We start from the raw sequence: 18,774 nt of genomic DNA, 5'->3' as shown, positions 1-18,774 counted from the left end.
TTAATTTCTACTTTAAAATTACTGTGTTAGCTTAAGAAAACTACATCTGTTTAATAAAACACAGCAAAAGGTACAGTAATTTGCACCATACTTTGTCCCCAAAAAGACAATGCTAAAAGGTGATACATTTAAAAAGTAAATCAATTAGTTAATTAAAAAGCAAACAGAAGTGCATATGAATACAAATAACAGCTGGTATCTATAATTTACCCAACTTGGTCCCTGAACTAATTCAATGAAACAGGCACTATTATTTCTATATTTCAGATATGAAAACTGAAGCTCAGAGTTTAAATCATCAGACCAACAGGACACAGGCAGAAAGTACTTTGGCAAGAACTGAGCCCAGATGTATCTAATTCTAAAATCTAATCCTAAATAGTGAATTAACTTCTCATATGTCTAGTAGCCTCGGTCAGTGATTACAAAACACATATTCCTAATTGCTGGGATATTTGTCATATTTAGTCTAACATTTCCAGTTTCAGGATTGAAATGAGTTTCTTAATGTCACCAGGTAAGGAACACTTTACAATCAACCCTGGTGACAGGTTTTGTTTCATTTGCTTTCCTTCTTAAAAACAAGACTGGAATGGTGACCATAAGCTATTGATTACCTTTGCCAGGAGTCGATGTATCACTGACAGTGGAATAAAACCTGACGAAATTCTGTGTAAATTGATTTGCCTTGGATGAGTCCACAGAGTAATTTCTAAGACAAACATCTCTGCATTCCATTGTCAACTGTGACAGATTTTATCTCATCAGGTCCTGGGTGGACACTTTACAAGACAGTGGCAGTAGTAAGTTTCTCTTAAACTTTTAAATGGCACCAACAGAAAGGAAGTCTCCACCACGTGTGCCTAACTTTGGTTTCCGTCCCTCTTAGGAGTTAACCCTAAAAGGGCAAATATAAACAAATATAATCCCCAAGGGTTATCCGAACCAGGAGAAATCTGGAATTAATTGCCAAGTATGCTGGTTCCTGTTGCAGCTGTTACAAGTGTTTGATTTGGCCAGGGAAGAGAAAAGACACTGCATACCAATTTCGTGAGCCACGGTGAAGGCTGCATGGAGGCCATCGTCTTCAATCACCGCACAGCTGCGCTCAGGAGAGCATATGGTCCCAACGTCTGCCATTCCCAGGGTGTCGCATGAATGATGCCCACATAAATCCTGCCCAGGAGAAAGAAAGAAATCATTAAAGTCAATTTACATCCAGAAGGAGCCACCTTGTAGAACCACTTGCTCACTCCAAATGTCAACACTGGGATTTGTTTATGGTATCACCTGCTCAGCTCTGGAAATGGTCCAAAGACAAACTAATGGCATTGACTCTGCTAAGCTTCTCCGGGCCCCAGAAACACAGAAAGATGATGGGACTCAATTACATTTTAAAAGATGTCCAGGACTGTGGCTTGTCCGGTACAAAAGTAGCCACAGTCTTAACAAAGCTGTATCATGTAAATGTAGGCACGTATGTTATGAATCATTTTCACATAGGGTCATGCTTAAGAAAGTCTTGATATTCTGACCTAAATTCATGTTAAATGTATCAGAAGTCAAACGTAATAATTTATTTTCCATCACAGGGGCAACACTGCAATTCTGCCACCTATTTATGGAAGAATATAAATTTCTCAGTCATTTGGATAGGAAACTAAGTTTTAATGTATGAGGGTAATTCCTCAAAAGATCATCTCAATTTTCAAATCCAGTGGTAATTTCATAGATTGTTTCTTCAGAAATGTATACAATCTTTCCCATAGCGTTTAATGTAGTGTTTCTCAATCCGATCAATCCTCAGAAAATATAGGTAACATATTGTGGGTGCTCAGTTACTCAGTCATGCCTGCCTCTTTGTGGCCCCATGGACTGTAGCCCACCAGGCTCCCCTGTCCATGGAATTTTCCAGACAAGAATACTGGAGTGGGTTACCATTTCCTCCTCCAGGGGGTCTTCCCAACCGAGGGATTGAACCCAAGTCTTTTGAGTCTCCTGAATTGGCAGCCAGAATTTTACCACTAGTGCCACCTGGGAAGCCCCTGTAATATATTGTATTTACACAAATGAATGTATGCATTTGTCTGGTAAGAAGTTGTATAGCTTACAAGAGTTTCTCAGAGGAGAACATGATCACATCTCACTAATGGTTGTGAAAGTCGCTCAGTCGTGTCTGACTCTTTGCGACCCCATGGACTGTCTCCAGGCCAGAATACTGGAGTGGGTGGCCCTTCCTTTCTCCAGAGGATCTTCCCAACCCAGGTCTCCCACACTGCAGGATTCTTTACCAGCTGAGCTACAATGGAAGCCCATTACTAATGGTTAAGATGGTCAAATTAGATGAAAGAGACACCAACAAGACAATTTTAAATTATGAAGCATAAACAGAAAATAGAAGCCAAAATGTATGATATAGATTTGTAATGATAAACTTTCCACTAAATGTTATTTGAATATTAATGGACATTAGCTTTTCTTGTATTTGACTCCTGTTTTCAACGAAAATGAATTGAGAGTGTGTATATTTCTATCAAAGAAGCCATAAGTGAATAACAGCAGAAGAGTTTTATAAAATACTGATTACTATGAAAGATGACTGTTTACTAATTGAAATTGTTCTTTCTATTGCAGTTATTATCTTTGTGTCTTGAACTACCACAATGTCTGACTTTCAATGGTAACTCAACAAACATTTGCCTAATCGAAGGTGAATTCTGACATATAGTCAGATGCAATGTAGACCTCACACACCTTTATTTTTTGTTCATTTATATTTTGATGACATAAGCTAATATTTTTATTCTACCAGGACGAAGAGAAAGGATGTTTATCTTATGTGGGTTTTTGCCTTACTGAACATTGTCACACATGTTTAATATGCTGTATGCTAACAAGACTGCAACAGACTCCAGGAAGCCAACAGGAGATGTTACTACTATATAACCAATGCCGCCTAGTTAATGTCTACACACTCTTCCAACTCTTCTCTATTTTGCTGCATGGAAGTCCAGCCAAGGTGAATAATATTTAAAAGATATACGCTACAATCTCCCTAGTACTTTTTCAGATCCTTATTGTCTTCCACATGAGATCCCAGCTGTGATGAACTGTACTGTGGCAGCCATGTCATTACAACTTCAGACAGTGGAAATCTCAGCCAAGTAGTTTTGGTGAATCGAGTCACCAAACCAACAATAGCCTCCCAAAGTCTGCTGGATATCCTCATATGCCATCCTGTGGGATGTCAAATTACTACTGTTGAGAACAAATTAGTAGTTTTTAAAATTGAAATTAGAACACACGTTTGCATAACAATCGGTCTTTAAGATAATTGTATAGTAGAATGCATGTTTTAATCCATTTTTTTCCTCTGGTCATTTTAGTAGCTTTAAGACCAAAGACCCGGGTCATGGTTTAAGTGAATTGCTGGACACTGTAGGTTATTTCTGCACATGCAAATTTTTTTAAACCAGGATTTATGTTTACCTTCAAAGTTTGGAGTTATTATCTTCAAATGACAAAATCTAAGAAATGTTTCCCCTTCTTACACTTTATTTCATTAATAAGCTTGGATGAAGAATCACAGCTAATGGAAATGACCTCTTGTTCTACACAGAGTTTATTGTGGATTCTTCATCTCTCTCTGTTTACTGATAATCAATTGCTCATTAGAGCCCATCAACCCTCCTTGTCATCCTTGAATTGCATTAAATGCATTTGGCCCTTTGCCATGGAAATTTGTACATGTGACAAAATTATGAACAAAAGCAGTTTTTTTTTTTAAATCACATTGATTAAACCCCTTGACTGCATAGCCACAGTCTTTATTTCTGTAACTGTAATTATGTGAACTGTCAACCTTTCCATTTTACTTACGCAGTTTCAAATCATGGCAGCCCAGTAATGGTGTCTTCCTCAAGACTGACAACGAATGCCTGTACTTCTCTGTGATCCAACGTTCACTCCAATCTACTAAAACTGAACTTGTGCATCAAATTATTAAGAATATAACACATCAAACTCGCCTCTATTTTCTGATGATAATTTATAACAACATTTACAGGTCCAAAGCTTATTTGATGTTTATAGGTGTTTTTGTTTTTTTTTTAATTCAGAGCAGGATTAAGTATTCTAGTGAGACAATAGCATATCTACCTATCAACCTGTCTGTTCATCCATTCATCTATCTTTCAAAACTGGAGGTAGGAGGTACTAAAGGAATGAAAATCACAAAAGGTATCCACATAAGAGTCAAATGAATTAGAGTGCTGACAAGGATTTTTCTGCTTAGTCAGTATAAATCTGAAGATAAGTTATATCTGTTATGTTAAAGATGGCTCTTTTTATTTTTTTATTTTATTTTTTTTTAAATCTGATAGATTTTTAATGACTTATTGAATGGTTAGTTTTACTCTTTCATTTAGATTCATTTTATTTTATTTTATTTTATTTTATTTTATTTTTATCTCTGAGCGCATTTTATTCCCAAGATCTTGGTTTCTTTTCTTTTTTTTTTTTTTAAATAATTAAATCTTTAATTCTTACATGCGTTCCAAACATGAACCCCCCTCCCACCTCCCTCCCCATAACATCTCTGTGGGTCATCCCCATGCACCAGCCCCAAGCATGCTGTATCGTGCGTCAGACATAGACTGGCGATTCAATTCTTACATGATAGTATACATGATAGAATGCCATTCTCCCAAATCATCCCACCCTCTCCCTCTCCCTCTGAGTCCAAAAGTCCGTTATACACAGCTGTGTCTTTTTTCCTGTCTTGCATACAGGGTCGTCATTGCCATCTTTCTAAATTCCATATGTATGTGTTAGTATACTGTATTGGTGTTTTTCTTTCTGGCTTACTTCACTCTGTATAATCGGCTCCAGTTTCATCCATCTCATCAGAACTGATTCAAATGAATTCTTTTTAACGGCTGAGTAATACTCCATTGTGTATATGTACCACAGCTTTGTTATCCATTCATCTGCTGATTGGACATCTGTCTCTTTTTAAACAGTATTGATTTCATGATATTGATATGTATAGACAATGATGCAATGGAAAATTTAATACAATGTAAGGGTTGCAAGAGCATGCAGAGATTTAACCAGTGGGCTTCTGGGGTGTCCCTGGCTGGGGGACAGGACTGGGACACTGTACCTAAAATAGAGCTGAAATGGTCAGCAAGACCAGGGAAAGCTTGACAGAGAGGTCACTGACATGGTGACTAGGGGTGGCCATTTACAATATCATGAATATGGCAGTATCTGTGATTCATCATGGAGTTTAGAAGGACTCACAGTGTCCCAGACCTATACTTGCAGACGGAGCAGGGAGAAGGGAGCCAGCAAAGATGCTACCTTGAAATGCAGGTGCCTAGAGGCTAATACAACCTGGAAAATCAAAGTGATTGGTACTGGGTGGGGAAAAGGAACGAAGCAGACATGAATGTGCAAACTGCAAGTAACAGCAAGCGATGTAGGGGAGACTGGTCTCTCAGGCAGCACAAACGAGCTGAGGGAAGGAAGGCAACATGGAGGCAGAGAAGAGCGGATTTGATCACATCAGCAGAACAGCAGCCAGAATGAAGGCAGAGTGCTTTGTAAGGGGAAATCTGGAGTTAACTAACTCAGTTAACTTCAGCTCAGTTCAGTTCAGTCGCTCTGTCGCGTCTGACTCTTTGCGACCCCATGGACTGCAGCACACCAGGCCTCCCTGTCCATCACCAACTCCCAGAGTTTACAAAAACTCATGTCTATCGAGTTGGTGATGCCATCCAACCATCTCATCCTCTGTCACCCTCTTTTCCTCCTGCCCTCAATCTTTCCCAGTATCACGGTCTTCTCCAAATGAGTCAGTTCTTCACATCATGTGGCCAAAGTATTGAAGTTTCAGCTTCAGCATCAGTCCTTCCAATGAATAATCAGGACTGAGCTCCTTTAGAATGGACTGGTTGATCTCCTTGCAGTCCAAGGGACTTTCAAGAGTCTTCTCCAACACCACAGTTCAAAAGCATCAATTCTTCAGCACTCAGCTTTCTTTATAGTCCAACTCTCACATCCATACAGGACTACTGGAAAGACCAGCAGAGTAACGTCTCTGCTTTGTAATGCGCTGTCTGGGTTTCTCATGGCTTTTCAGCTAGACCCCTACCTATTGTTGATCGGCTGGTCGTTGCTGTTGAAGTGCTTGACAGTCGTGGTGAAGAGATGCTCAGCTTTGCTTCTTCCAGTGTTTGTAAAAGTACTTTCTATTAAATATTTATACAGATATTACCTCTGATAAGGAAAAGCTTGGGCTTCCCTGGGGGCTCTGTGGTAAAGAATCTGCCTGCCAATGCAGGAGATGAAGGTTCGATCCCTGGGTCAGGAAGATCCTCTGGAGGAGGGAATGGCAGCCCACTCCAGTATTCTTGCCTGGAGAATGCCATAGACAGAGAAGCCTGACCGGCTATAGTCCATGGGGTTGCAAAGAGTTGGACACAACTGAGCCACTGAGCGCACACATGAGGACAAGCCTGGAGCTCAAGGCAAGGGCAGAGAAGAGGGTTTATGCAGCCTTGCGTGTCTGCCTATCTGCCTGCCCAGTTCTTAATGAAGGAGAATTATTGATAGGAGAAAGGGGTGTGGTACATATTATGGCCATCAGTATAACTCAGATACATGCTTATTCATCATAATTCATATTTTTCCTGTGGGATCCTATTCTTTTGAGATGTTTTTGATGTGGAGCCTTTTTAAAGTCTTTATTGAATTTGTTATAACACTGCTTTTGTTTTATGTTTTGGTATTTTGGCCTCTACGAATGTGGGATCTTAGTTCCCTGGCCAGGGATCGAACCGACACCCCCTGCCTTGGAAGGTGAGGTCTTAACCACTAGACCGCCGGGGAAGTTTCCCTGGATCTGATTCTTGAGGTGTCCCCTCTCTGGCTATCTAAATGGCATCCCCCAATAACAGAGGGTCTTATGTGGACCTCAGCAGAGACTACATTATTTAGGTCTGTTAAGCCGAACAAGACGATGTCCCATGTTATGCAATCTCCATCTGCGCTTCTGGACATAGCTAGGTGACACAAAACACAGCGAGCCCTGCGGGATTAGGGACCAAGGGACCTGGGTACACTTATTCCTAAAACAATTACTGTGTGGTCACAACCTGCCAGACACTGTACTAAGTGCTGACAGTATAGCAAATAAATGAAACAAGATCTGATCTCAACGGTTAAGAAACGTGACATGATTTAGACATGTCAAGAGGGGGGCAGACTGAACAGACTATTGAGGGATTTCAGAAGAGGAATGACACACTCTCCTTGGGGAAATCAATGAAGGTGTCTCAAAGGAGGTCACTGGATCTTGAGGGATGAAAAGATGTCTGACAATGTTAAAAAAAAAAAAAAGTGAAAGTGTTAGTCTCTTGGTCATGTCTGACTCTTTGTGACCCCATGGACTATAGCTCACCAGGCTACTCTGTTTTGGAATTTTCCTGGCAAGAATATTGGAGTGGGTTACTATTTCCTCCTCCAGGGGATCTTTCCAAGCAAGGGATCAACTCATGTCTCCTGCAGTCCCTGTATTGGCAGGTGATCCTTTACCACTGAGCCACCTGGGAAGCATAGTCTTTATCTCTATGGCATGTCTGGTGAGATTCAATAACCTACAGGTGCAGTGCAATACATACGAAACACTGATATTCCAGAAAAGAAGCTGAAAGTGATGGATAAGACACCTGGTGACCTCATTAACTTGCCTGTCTCTCACTGCCACATCAGATTGGTCATAGTGAGTCCCAAATGTCTCAGGTAGCTGTCCTCTCTTTCTCACTCCTTTCATTGTTCCTTCCTATCACTTAAGGCTTTTAAAGGGTCCTTTGTCTCCTGTGAGATCCCTACCTATAGGCTACAGTAAGTTACCTTTTAGCATCCTGATGTCGTGCTGGGTGCTAAGTAGCTTCAGTCCTGTCCAACTCTCTGTGATCTTATGGACTGTAGCCAGCCAAGCTCCTCTGTCCATAGGATTTTTCAGGCAAGAATACTGGAGTGGGTTGCTACTCCCTCCTCCAAGGCATCTTCCTGACTCAGGGATCAAACCTGAGTCTCTTGTGTCTCCTGTGTCTCTTGAATTGGCAGGCGGGTTCTTTACCATGAGTGCCACCGGGGAAGCCCCTGTCCTTTCTTTCATACCTAAACCTTATCATATTTCCTGGGATTGCCATGCTGCCTGTGGGCAACTCCAAGAATTAATGTGGTGTTTCTACAATGCCTATATCCTCCTTATGGATCTGGTTAATTCTCCTCTTTCTTACAAACTGAACTCAGATGGGTTAGGCTACCTTCTAATGTACTCCCATGACATTTAATGACCACATTTATTAAAACATCATCACACTGTACAACAATCATCTACTTCCTTTTCTGTTTCCTACATTAGGATTCTTAGGAAAAGGGCCACTTTTCAAACCTCTGAATCCCTCTTTGCCTATTGGAAATATATTGAATGTTTGCATAAATTCATTGTAATATTTTTATGTTAGAGACCACTTAATAGGACAACTTCCCTCTCAGCCATTTGTCAGCTGTTACTGGGAGAAGTTTATCTCTGTTTCTCTTTCTATGCATGTCCTTATCTGTCAAATGATAATAGGATCAGATGCATGCAGATTGTTGAAAGAATTAACTTTTAAATGATTTATGACTATGAATAGCATCTTATGAAATGCTCAACAAAAGCTGGTTGAATCCAAATAAAATCTATCCATCCTTTGAGGACCAATTCAATTCTTCATTTACAATAAAGCCTGTATAAAGATCCCTTCTCTTTCCTTTCTCAGCTTTTGTTTATAGCTCAGGTGCAGCAATTATTAGAGCTTTCCTAATATTAGAGTGATATATGCATACATGTGAACCTCCCAGGGAGCACCAGTGGTAAAGGACAAGCTTGCCAATGTAGGAGAGGTGCATTTGATCCCTGGATTGAAAAGATCCCCTGGAGGAGGGTGAGGCAACTCACTCCAGCATTCTTGCTTGGAGAGTCCCATGGACAGGCTATAATCCACTGCATCAACTGAAACAACTTAGCTTGCAGGCACAGCACATACATATACACGTAAGCCACAAAGGTCCATATAGTCATAGCAATGTTTTTTCCAGTACTCATGTACAGAGGTGGGATTTGGACCATGAAGAAGGCTGAGTGCTGGAAGAATTGATGCTTTTGAATTATGGTGCTGGAGAAGACTCTTGAGAGTCCCTTGAACTACAAGGAGATCCAACCAGTTCATCCTAGAGGAAATCAGTCCTGAATATTCATTGAAAGGACTGATTCTGAAGCTGAAGCTCCAATACTTCGACCACCTAATGCGAAGAGCTGACTCATTGGAAAAGACCCTGTTGTTGGGAAAGATTGAAGGCAGGAGGAAAAGAGGGCAGCAGAGGATGAGATGGTTAGACAGCATCACTGACTCAATGGATATGAATCTGAGCAAACTCAAATGGTGGATGATGGGAGATGGTGGAGGACAGGGGAGCCTGGCATGCTGCAGTCCATGGAGTCACAGAGAGTTGGAAATGACTTAGCAACTAAATGACAACAACAGGCATATATCTGCTTCCTCTCCCTTGGTGACAAGCCAGAGTGGGCAGGGATGAGATATTTTCTTACTCCTTTCAACTCCCTAAATATGTGTCTCACAAATAGGAGGTGCTCAGATGCATGAGCTGAATCTAAGAGAGACGACAGTGAAATATATCCTCTATGTCATGGTTTATTGTCTCTGATCTAATGGCTTTTGATTTTGTGGAATATTCTTCACAACTACTTAATTTGCACATAATTTATTTACAACATTATGTTAGCTTCAGGTGTGCAAACTAATGACTCAATAGACACATATATTGCAAACTGATCGCCATAGTAAGTCTGCTTAACACCCATCACAAAGTTTGTCTCTTGTGATGTAGAACTTTTAAGACCTACTCTCAGCAATTTTCAATTCATAATTTATTATTTAAATGTCAACTTGAGCAGCTGAAGCCGCTCCCTGTCTTCCCATTTCTGAGTTATTTAGCTTTTTACCAGTTAGAATTGACCTATTGGCTATGATTCTTTGAGAATGCTTCCCTTGTCAGTTTAAATGGGATTTGAACTCAAATGTGTGATAAAATCAGTTAATCTAGCCTACAAGCAAATAAGAAAAAGCTCATCCTTCTCCCTCTTCCAAGCTCCCAATCTTCTTTTAGGGCCCCCTATTATGATAACCTTGCAAGAAGCTAGCTAGTAATTCTGAGTGGAGTCCCCATTACAATGTAAAAATCCCCCTTATAATGCCTCACAGCATTATAAGCCAGAATGTAGACTGGCAATTTGGGATTGACATGTACATACTGCTATGTTTGAAACAGATAACCAACAAGGACCCACTGTGTAGCACAGGGAACTCTGTTCAACACCATGTAATAGACTGAATGGGAAAAAAATTTGAAAAAGAATAGATAGATGTATTTGCATAATTGAATCACTTTGCTGTATACCTGAAACTAACACCAATATAAAAAATACTTAAAAAATAAGACCAATTATAGGAGCAAGGTGTTAACTGACAGACAATTACCTGTTAACTGGCACACTGATGATTCATGAAAATGAATGAACTGTTTCTATTGCATAGTCTGATAGTTGGTTCAGTTTCAATCCAACTCTTCCAATCTGTGAAAAAGTCAAGCTTTCACTGATGTGGTGCAGAGGGCAGAAGGTATTAAACAAACAATTTCTCACTTTGTTCTCAAGCAGGCAGGTGTTTAATCTCTAAAAAAAAATTGCATGGCCCCCAAAGTGGGTTTAGGAGTTTGTCTTTAAAGAAACTATCTTTAAAAAAAAAAAAAAAAAAGGAAGCCAAGAACCAGAAAAGGATTCTGGAAGGCAAAAATAAATCCTAGGGTGATCGGATTTCTACTGTTTGATGGAAGAAGTGGTGTGAATTCCAGTGTAAGTGCCACTCCAGGATGAAAATTGCTCCTCTTGCAAAAAAAAAAAAAAAGAAAAAAGTGACTGGTGCTAAGTGACTGGTGCTAAGTTTCTCTAATTAGGACAGCACCAAGTGCTGGGGTACAGTCCTAACAGTGAAGTCTGTTAGTTTGATAAATGAATTACCAGCAGTATTCTGCTGACTCCTAGACACAGCATTTAAAGTGGCCTCGGCTAGTCAACAGGGGTGGAAAACATATCCTCACACATTTGCTTCATGCCTGAAAAACAAGCAATTTAGGAGAAGACATCTGGACACAGAATTTGAACAGTGCTCAGAGCCCATCAAAACATGGATTTCATGGCTTGGCGTCTGGCTGCTAAGCAACGTACTTCTTACATTCAAAACAGAGTTGTAAAAGTGGGATCCTGTTGCCAACTCTGGGTATTTCTCATTGAAAAAAAAACAGGCATGAAAGTTTTTCTTTAGATCCCAGATATCTGATTTCCATGAAACTGAAGATCTTAGATCATTTCTCCTTTAGTTCCCCTTGGTTTCCATACTCTGAAGTATTAACCAGAGACTGACATTGTATTTTAAAGTACTCCCCAGTGAATGCTATGTGAGAATCTTGCAATATTCTTCTCAGCCCCTTAATTAATTGTGCTTTTTAAAATTAGATGCATATAATCATGATAATATGCTTTTCAAATATTTGGTTCTCATCAACTTATATGTATATACCAGAGAGCCAGCCACCAGCTAAATGAGATTTACTTTACTGCTTCTGCTTGGCAAGGAGGCCAGGGAGGGCCCATGTAAAATATTTTCCATGTGTAGACTAGCTTGAAAAATGAAAGTCCTTATTAAAATGAAGATAGATGTTAATTTATTCCTTTCTTATCTATTAAAAGGTACTGATATATTCCAAAGCTTGGAAAATAGGAATTGTTAACTACTCAAATCAAATCCAGAAAAGGCAACAGACAAATCATTTAGAATCACTGACTAGTTTTACTTTTTTTGTTTTTATTCTAAGACGCAATTAGGAAAATCATAGGGCAGGAACTAGGGAGACATGGGGTCTTCTATTTATGTTTGTTTAAAAAAAATTATGGAATCTGCATTTGTATTAAAAATGAAAGTGCACCATGACTATGTTCAATGGGAACACTTTGGAGTATTATGCCTACAAAAGTATTTTTTCTTCTGTCTTTGGAGAACTTCCTTCCATAAACTCTCTGAAGCCTCCTTCTTGGCAGCCTCTAGTGATGTAGCAAAGCAAGAAATCCAGACACGGAAAGTTGCTTACCAAAAAAAAAAAAAAAGACCTGGAAACCAAATAAGAAAGGGATAGTTTTACAGGAGAACTTCACTTCATATGGAAGGCTACAAAAGTGAATGTTCTTCCGTTTTAAAGATTAATGTTGTGCAGAAAAATTAAAGGATGGTGTCCAGGAGATCACTTAATGAAGAGAAAGATTTTCCATCTTGCAAAGCACCCTGTACTGGCGGCGTCTCCCTAACTGCTGCCCTCCAGCGTCTTTATTTACATGTGGTTTACATTTATGTCCACCCCATGAACCACAAGTGTTTCTTCACTCCAAATTTATCAACACTTTTCCTTCATACCAGGAGTGCCTTAGTAAAAATAGGAGAATAAGGTGGTGGAGCTGTGTGATTCTGAAACATCCTGCAAGCCGTCATTGAATTTCCTGTCCTATTTCTGTTCGTTCCCTTTTGTACCATGATTTTGCATAATATTCCAAAGTTTCTAATCCTTCCTCTATCCTGGATGGATCTCAAGCACTTAAAGAATGTGCTATCAAGGTCCATTCTTACCAGACATCGGAGAGCATGACTCAAAACTGCCAAACAGAGGACAGCTGTGAAAACGGAGGCTCAGAGCTCCCAGCAAAACCAGCAGAAAACCAGCTCAGACTCTGTATACGAATGTCACACTTCTGTGGTGGTCTACATAGGTACTGGGTTACTCCCAGAACCTTTGTGTCTATAAAGATCATTTTTTCCCCTCCCATTACCTCTGTCCTTAAAAGAGGGAAATCCTGGAAAAACATTCCTTCATGTCTTGACTCTCTGCCCAGATCTTTCCGCTCCGGGACTTCAGAAACATTCATCCAAAACCCAAACATGCGAGTTGGATGTGACCCTTGACGGGCAGCTGTGGACAACCTAGCAGTGCTTGCTGTGCACTGAAGAACCAGGCAAAGGCGTTGCTAAGGAACCTCCAAGACTGGTTTCTATATCCTGCTGGCCCTCCCTGTCTCTTCCATCCAAGGAACCAAGTTTCCACCAAGGTGGATATGTAAGAACTCCATTAGAAAGCCAGATGAGAAAATGAATCCTTCCTTTAGAAAGTCTTCCTTTGACTTATGTCCCAAAAGAGGTTCAAGGAAGAAGGTCGGGCATTTACAGAGGAAGATGGTGGATAAGAGTGACTACAGTGAATCACCCATCACAGCCCTTTCCATCAGGTTAGCCAAAGTTCTACCTCTGGGTTCATTGGAAAGTAGATGACTCCTGAATCCAAAGACAGACTCAGCTTTCCCCTACTCCCCACGGAACCGTGCACATTTCCCCAAGCATGCTAGCCCAGCCCATTTTATCCTATTTGCACCTCTATGGTACCAGATCTCAGATTGGAGACATCCAACCTGATGGATTGATGTCTAAACCCGACTTGGCCGTTTAAAGTTTGATTTGCTGCTGACTCTACACTCTGAAAACACGAGCACAGTGGGAGGCTGTCATGGGTTTCCTGCAAGGGCAGATCAGCAAACCCACGGGGCCAGGCGGTTCGTGGGAGAAAGAAGGCTGTCAACAAGGCCGTCCATTTGACCTACCTCCTTACTGCAGGGCTTGAACCACTCACCCAGGCGGGACCTACCTCCCGAGTAAACAGGATGGCCGCGTCATAGTGCTCCTCGTGATCATCCCCTAGCTGGTTGTGCTGGTGCTGCCACTTGCAGAAGTTCTTGAGCGTGGTGGCCGCGTTCTTGCTCACCTCCAGGCTCTTGTCCTTGTCGCCCAGCACCACCACCTTCACCACGACCAGGCGAATGTGGTTCTCGATGCTGGCGTGGCTGTACAGCTTGTTCGCGATGGAGGCCAGGGTCAGTAGGTAATGCTGGAGGCCCCGGCCGTACATCCGCGCCATGGATGCGTCGGCCACCAGGAGCAACTCCACCTGGCGGGCCCGGGAGATGGAGCGGCGCCGCCGCCGCCACCACGTCCGTGGTCCCTGACTCCCGTCGGACGAGGGAGCCGACTGGCCCGGGAGCTGCTGCGGGGCCAGAGCCCAGCGTCCGTCCTGGCGGCGGGGCGCCGGGGGGCGCTCGCGGGCGCCTGGCGGGGACGCGTGGGTCTCGCAGCTGGTGCGAGGAGGCAGAGCCTCAAAGCTAAAACCCTCTCGGGTATAGACGTGCAGGATCCGCGGGGACCCGTCCCCGTAGACGCGCGCATCGTCCTCCGCCTCTGCCCAGGGACCGCGCAGCAGCGGCTGCAGGGTGTAGCGCGCGCGCTTGACCGCGAAGAAGCCGTCGAGGCCGCCGCAGAGGTCAAAGACCGCCAGCGAGCGCGAGCTGCCGTCCACCGTGCCCCGATAGAAGCAGTGGCCCCGGTGGCGCCGGGTCGCGTTCGGTCCGCCTCCTGCGGGCACCAGGCCAGCGGCGCCCACCGAATCGTCCCTCTCTAAGTCCAAGAGGAACCGCCGACCTCCCGCGTAGACGAGGTAGCCCACCTTGCCGCCGCCGGAGTAGAGCTGGTCGATGTTCTGCACGAGCCCGCGGCTCCCGCGCTGCGGCGCCAGGGGGTGCGGGTGGCCCGGAGGCTCGGCCGGCTCCTGCGCCTCCTCCCCCCGCCACCCGCGGGGCTGGGCGGTCGCAGCCACAGCAGCAGCCCGAGGCTGCCCAGCTTTATCCTGGGCAGGTGCCGCGGCGGGGCCGGCGGCCACCGGGGGCAGGCGGAGCGCGCACAGCATCAGGGACGCCCACCCGAGCAGCATAGTGCGCTGCCCGCGGGGAGGGGCTGCGCGCCAGGGGACACTTGGTGGGTTATTTGTTAATAGCTCAGGAAGTTACCGGGGCGGGAGGTGGGGATACACATACACTTGCTTGCAAGGTTGAGTCTAGTGTCGGAGGGAGGGGGAACCCGGTAGCAGCGCCAGCCTGTCCCGGCCACGATGCCAGCGTGCGAACTTTTCTTTGTTGCTTTGGAAAATGTTTGGATTCGGGCTCCGGAAAGAAGAGGAAAGAAAGAAAAGGGGAAAAAAAAAAAAAAAGCCGGGTTGCGGATATTCAGCAAGTACTAGAAAAGGGGGGAAAACCCAAACACGACCAGGATCGGGGCACCAAGAAAAGTCAGGAAGGTGCCGCGCACCATGCGGGCGACTGGTGCATGCTTTCCTCCAGGCTCCTTGCTGCTCCCGACCCGCCGGCCGCGGGGTTCCCAGGTCCGGAACCGGCTTCCTTTCTTATTTGGGGGTCTCCTTGACTCTACTGGAACCGGCCGGAAGGGAAGAAGAGGAAAAAAGGGCAGAAAAACTAAAACAAAAATGCCAGGGGCGGCCTGCGGCAAGCCAGCGAAGCGGCGTGTCTGGGTCCCTTCGGATGCAGTGTCTTCCTGCCCGCCGTCATCCCCAGTCTGCCGCTGCGAGCGCCGAGAGCAGCGCGAGCGCTGTGAAGATGCGAGGAGGTGGAACAATGAATTTATAGCGGCATGCCATCCTGCAATGGCAATTTCAACAATTCGTCATTGCAAGCTGCCTCTTAAAGGGAGAGCTTCCCCCACCACTCCCACCCTTCCTGGTCCGCGCCTAATCAGATGGGGGAGGGCGGGCCTGGGGTGGGGTGGGGGGGTTGATCGAGGAAAGGGCGACCGCGGAGGAGGAAGGCACCCGGCGAGGTGGAAGAAGGGAGGGAGAGAGCAAGGGCGAAGGAGGAGAAAAAAGTATTTGAGGAAGCAAAACAGATTTCTTTGGCTTCATTTAAAGCCACAGCGGCTCGGGGTTTGTCTGATATTTCACAACCAATGGGGTTGGCTAACCTCGGCTTACCTCATCTCCAGAAAGGGTGTTTTTGGTGTGCTTTTCAAGTTACTGAGACGTTTCAAGTCTCTCCCTGCCTCCTTCTCGCCTGCTTTTCTTTCCCTCGGTAGGAAGTTCCTGCCGCAAGTTTTTTCCCCCCTCTCTTTGCAGGCGGCCGGTGCGCGCCGGCCTCGCAGACCTTGCAGCAGCATCCACCAGCCGAGGGCTTTCGGCTTCCCGTGCACCCCCTCTCCCTGCCCTCCCGGTACCAATCTCCTCCCTCCACATTCCCCAGACTCTTCGCTGTCGCTTTCGGATGCCCGCTAGGCTAGGGTTTCGGGTGACTAACTTCTCCCAGCCTCCAGCAGAGGGGCCAGGCAGCTGGCGCGCCGCTGCGGTGTCCCCGGGCAGGGCCGCGGGAGGCCTGGGAACTCCTCGCCTTTGTGTGCGAGCCGCGCGCTCCCCCCTTTCTCCAGCGCGCGTTTCATCCGCGCCCGCAATCTGTCCCTCAATCCCAGATGACTGAAACTACCTTTGCTTTGCTTTCTGACGGTCAGGTTGAAAGCGTTAACTCATTTCCTCTCCCATAAGATTAAAAAAATAATGTACCCACACTTCACTTCTTCCTTCAGCTAAAATGATACTTACATGATAAACACCCATGAGTGAAGTTACCTGAAAGTTGCTCAATTGTGTCCGACTCTTTGCGACCCCATGGACTTCTTCCATGGAATTCTCCAGGCCAGAATACTGGAATGGGTAGCCTTCCGTTTCTCCAGGGGACCTTCCCAGCCCAGGGATCGAATCCAGGTCTCCCACCTTGCAGGTGGATTCTTTACCAGCTGAACCACCAGGGAAGCCCATGAATACCCATATTTATATTTATTTCTCTTAAAACAACCACTCACCACCCTTGGTCCTACCATACTATCATTCTCAGAAATTCCTTGTAGGAGAAAAAGAAGACTGTTTTTTGGGAAGAAGGGGGCCAATTGGTGTTAGTATGTGAGCAGCATTGTGACTGCAACTTTATTTGTCCCTCCTCTTTCTTTCCTCAAATTATCAACTCTAGCAGAAAAAAAGACAGAAAAAAAAAAAAAGAAAAGAAAAAGAAAAAAAAGGAAAATCTAACGACTTTCTAACCACTCAGTTCAGTTCAGTCGCTCAGTCATGTCTGACTCTTTGGGACCCCATGGACTGCAGCACGCCAGGCCTTCCTGGCCATCACCAGCTCCCAGAGTTTACTCAAACTCCCGTCCATTGAGTCGGTGATGCCATCCAACCATCTCATCCTCTGTCATCCCCTTCTCCTCCTGCCTTCAATCTTTCCCAGCATCAGAATCTTTCCAAATGAGTCAGTTCTTCACATCAGGTGGCCAAAGTATTGGAGTTTCAGCATCAGCATCAGTCCTACCAATGAACACCCAAGACTGATCACCTTTAGGTTGGACTGGTTGGGTCTCCTTGCAATCCAAGGGACTCTCAAGAGTCTTCTCCAACACCACAGTTCAAAAACATCTATTCTTTGGCACTCAGCTTTATAGTCCAACTGTCACATCCATACATGACTACTGGAAAAATATTCTAACCACTACTGATAATGATTAAAAGGTCTACTGTAGGGACAAGAGCATCTTCCTTCCCCATTATTCCTAGGTGAATTAATGAATACATCAGTGAAAAAAGAATCTGCTTTCTACCTTAAATTCACAGAGGATGCATGCCAAGGATAGCAGGGGCACCTCTGTGTAGGCCAAGCTGCTGATGGTTTCTTGGATCCTTGCCAAGAGATTTAATCACTTTTTCAGGGAATCAGGAGAGTTCTGAATTGGATTCAGGTCCTTGGAGGAGCAATGAACCTGAGAATGCCAGAATTGCCCAGCAATGATGCCCACTGCCCTGTGCCTGGAGCACCCTCTGGAGTCATCGAGAGGAGGGGTGAAACACGTTTTGAGAGTTAGCTCTCACTTTTAATTGTAATGATTATAATGATCCTTGGGATTTCCAGACCACTCAGTAACCCTTAGTGGATTCTGAAATACCACAACATCTGGGAAGAAGTTACTATTGCTGAGAGTTATTGCCTTTAAAATTTTATTTTTTAAGTTTTATATTGGAGTATCATTGAATCCCAGCTGGCACAGCACTAAAGAATCTGCCTGTTAATACAGGAGACAAAAGAGATGTAAGTTGGGAAGATCCCTTAGAGAAGGAAATGACAACCCACCTCAGTATTCTTGCCTGGAAAAAACCGTGGAGAGAGAAGCCTGGCAGGCTACAGTCCATGGGTTGAAAAGAGTAGGACGTGACTGAGCACACACATGCACACGTAGACATATACATAGTTGATTAAAAATGTTGTGTTAGTTTCAGGTGTACAGCAAAATGATTCAGTTATGCTTACACATGTATTTATTCCTGTTCAAATTATTTTCCCATTTAGGTTATTACAGAGCATTGAGCAGAGAGCCTACAGAGTAGATTTTGTTGGTTATCTATTTTAAATGTAGCAATGTATACATGTCAGTCTCGCAGGCTAACCCTCCTCCAGCTGTTATCCCCTACTAGACATAAATTCATTTTCTAAGTCCGAGTCTGGTAAATAAATTCTTGTGACAATTTTTTAAAGGTTCTTCATAAAAGCGATATCATATGATATTGGTCTTTATCTCTGACTTACTTCGTTCAGTATGATAACCTCCAGGTTCATCCATGTGGCCTCAAATGGCATTATTTCATTCTTTTTATCCATTCGTCTGTTGA

At 43.9% G+C, this 18,774-nt stretch overlaps 1 protein-coding gene across 1 annotated transcript in view; it reads right to left on the bottom strand.

Moving 5' to 3' along the window:
• The window catches only part of ADAMTS5 (ADAM metallopeptidase with thrombospondin type 1 motif 5), a 52,509-nt gene extending 35,384 nt beyond the window's left edge, over nt 1-17,125 (bottom strand). Inside the window, exons 1-2 of the mRNA XM_069549541.1 lie at nt 13,876-17,125; nt 1,044-1,176 (exon numbers count right to left, since the gene is read on the bottom strand). Of these exons, the coding sequence (XP_069405642.1) occupies nt 1,044-1,176; nt 13,876-14,991 (1,249 nt within the window). The 5' untranslated portion in view covers nt 14,992-17,125. The remainder of the gene's footprint in view (nt 1-1,043; nt 1,177-13,875) is intronic.
• Between the last annotated feature and the right edge of the window lie 1,649 nt (nt 17,126-18,774).

Source organism: Ovis canadensis, chromosome 1, assembly GCF_042477335.2.
Source record: "Ovis canadensis isolate MfBH-ARS-UI-01 breed Bighorn chromosome 1, ARS-UI_OviCan_v2, whole genome shotgun sequence".
NCBI classification, from domain to species: domain Eukaryota; kingdom Metazoa; phylum Chordata; class Mammalia; order Artiodactyla; family Bovidae; genus Ovis; species Ovis canadensis.
The sequence above is the reverse complement of the archived record's forward strand: the minus strand, read 5'-3'. Positions and strand labels throughout refer to the sequence as shown.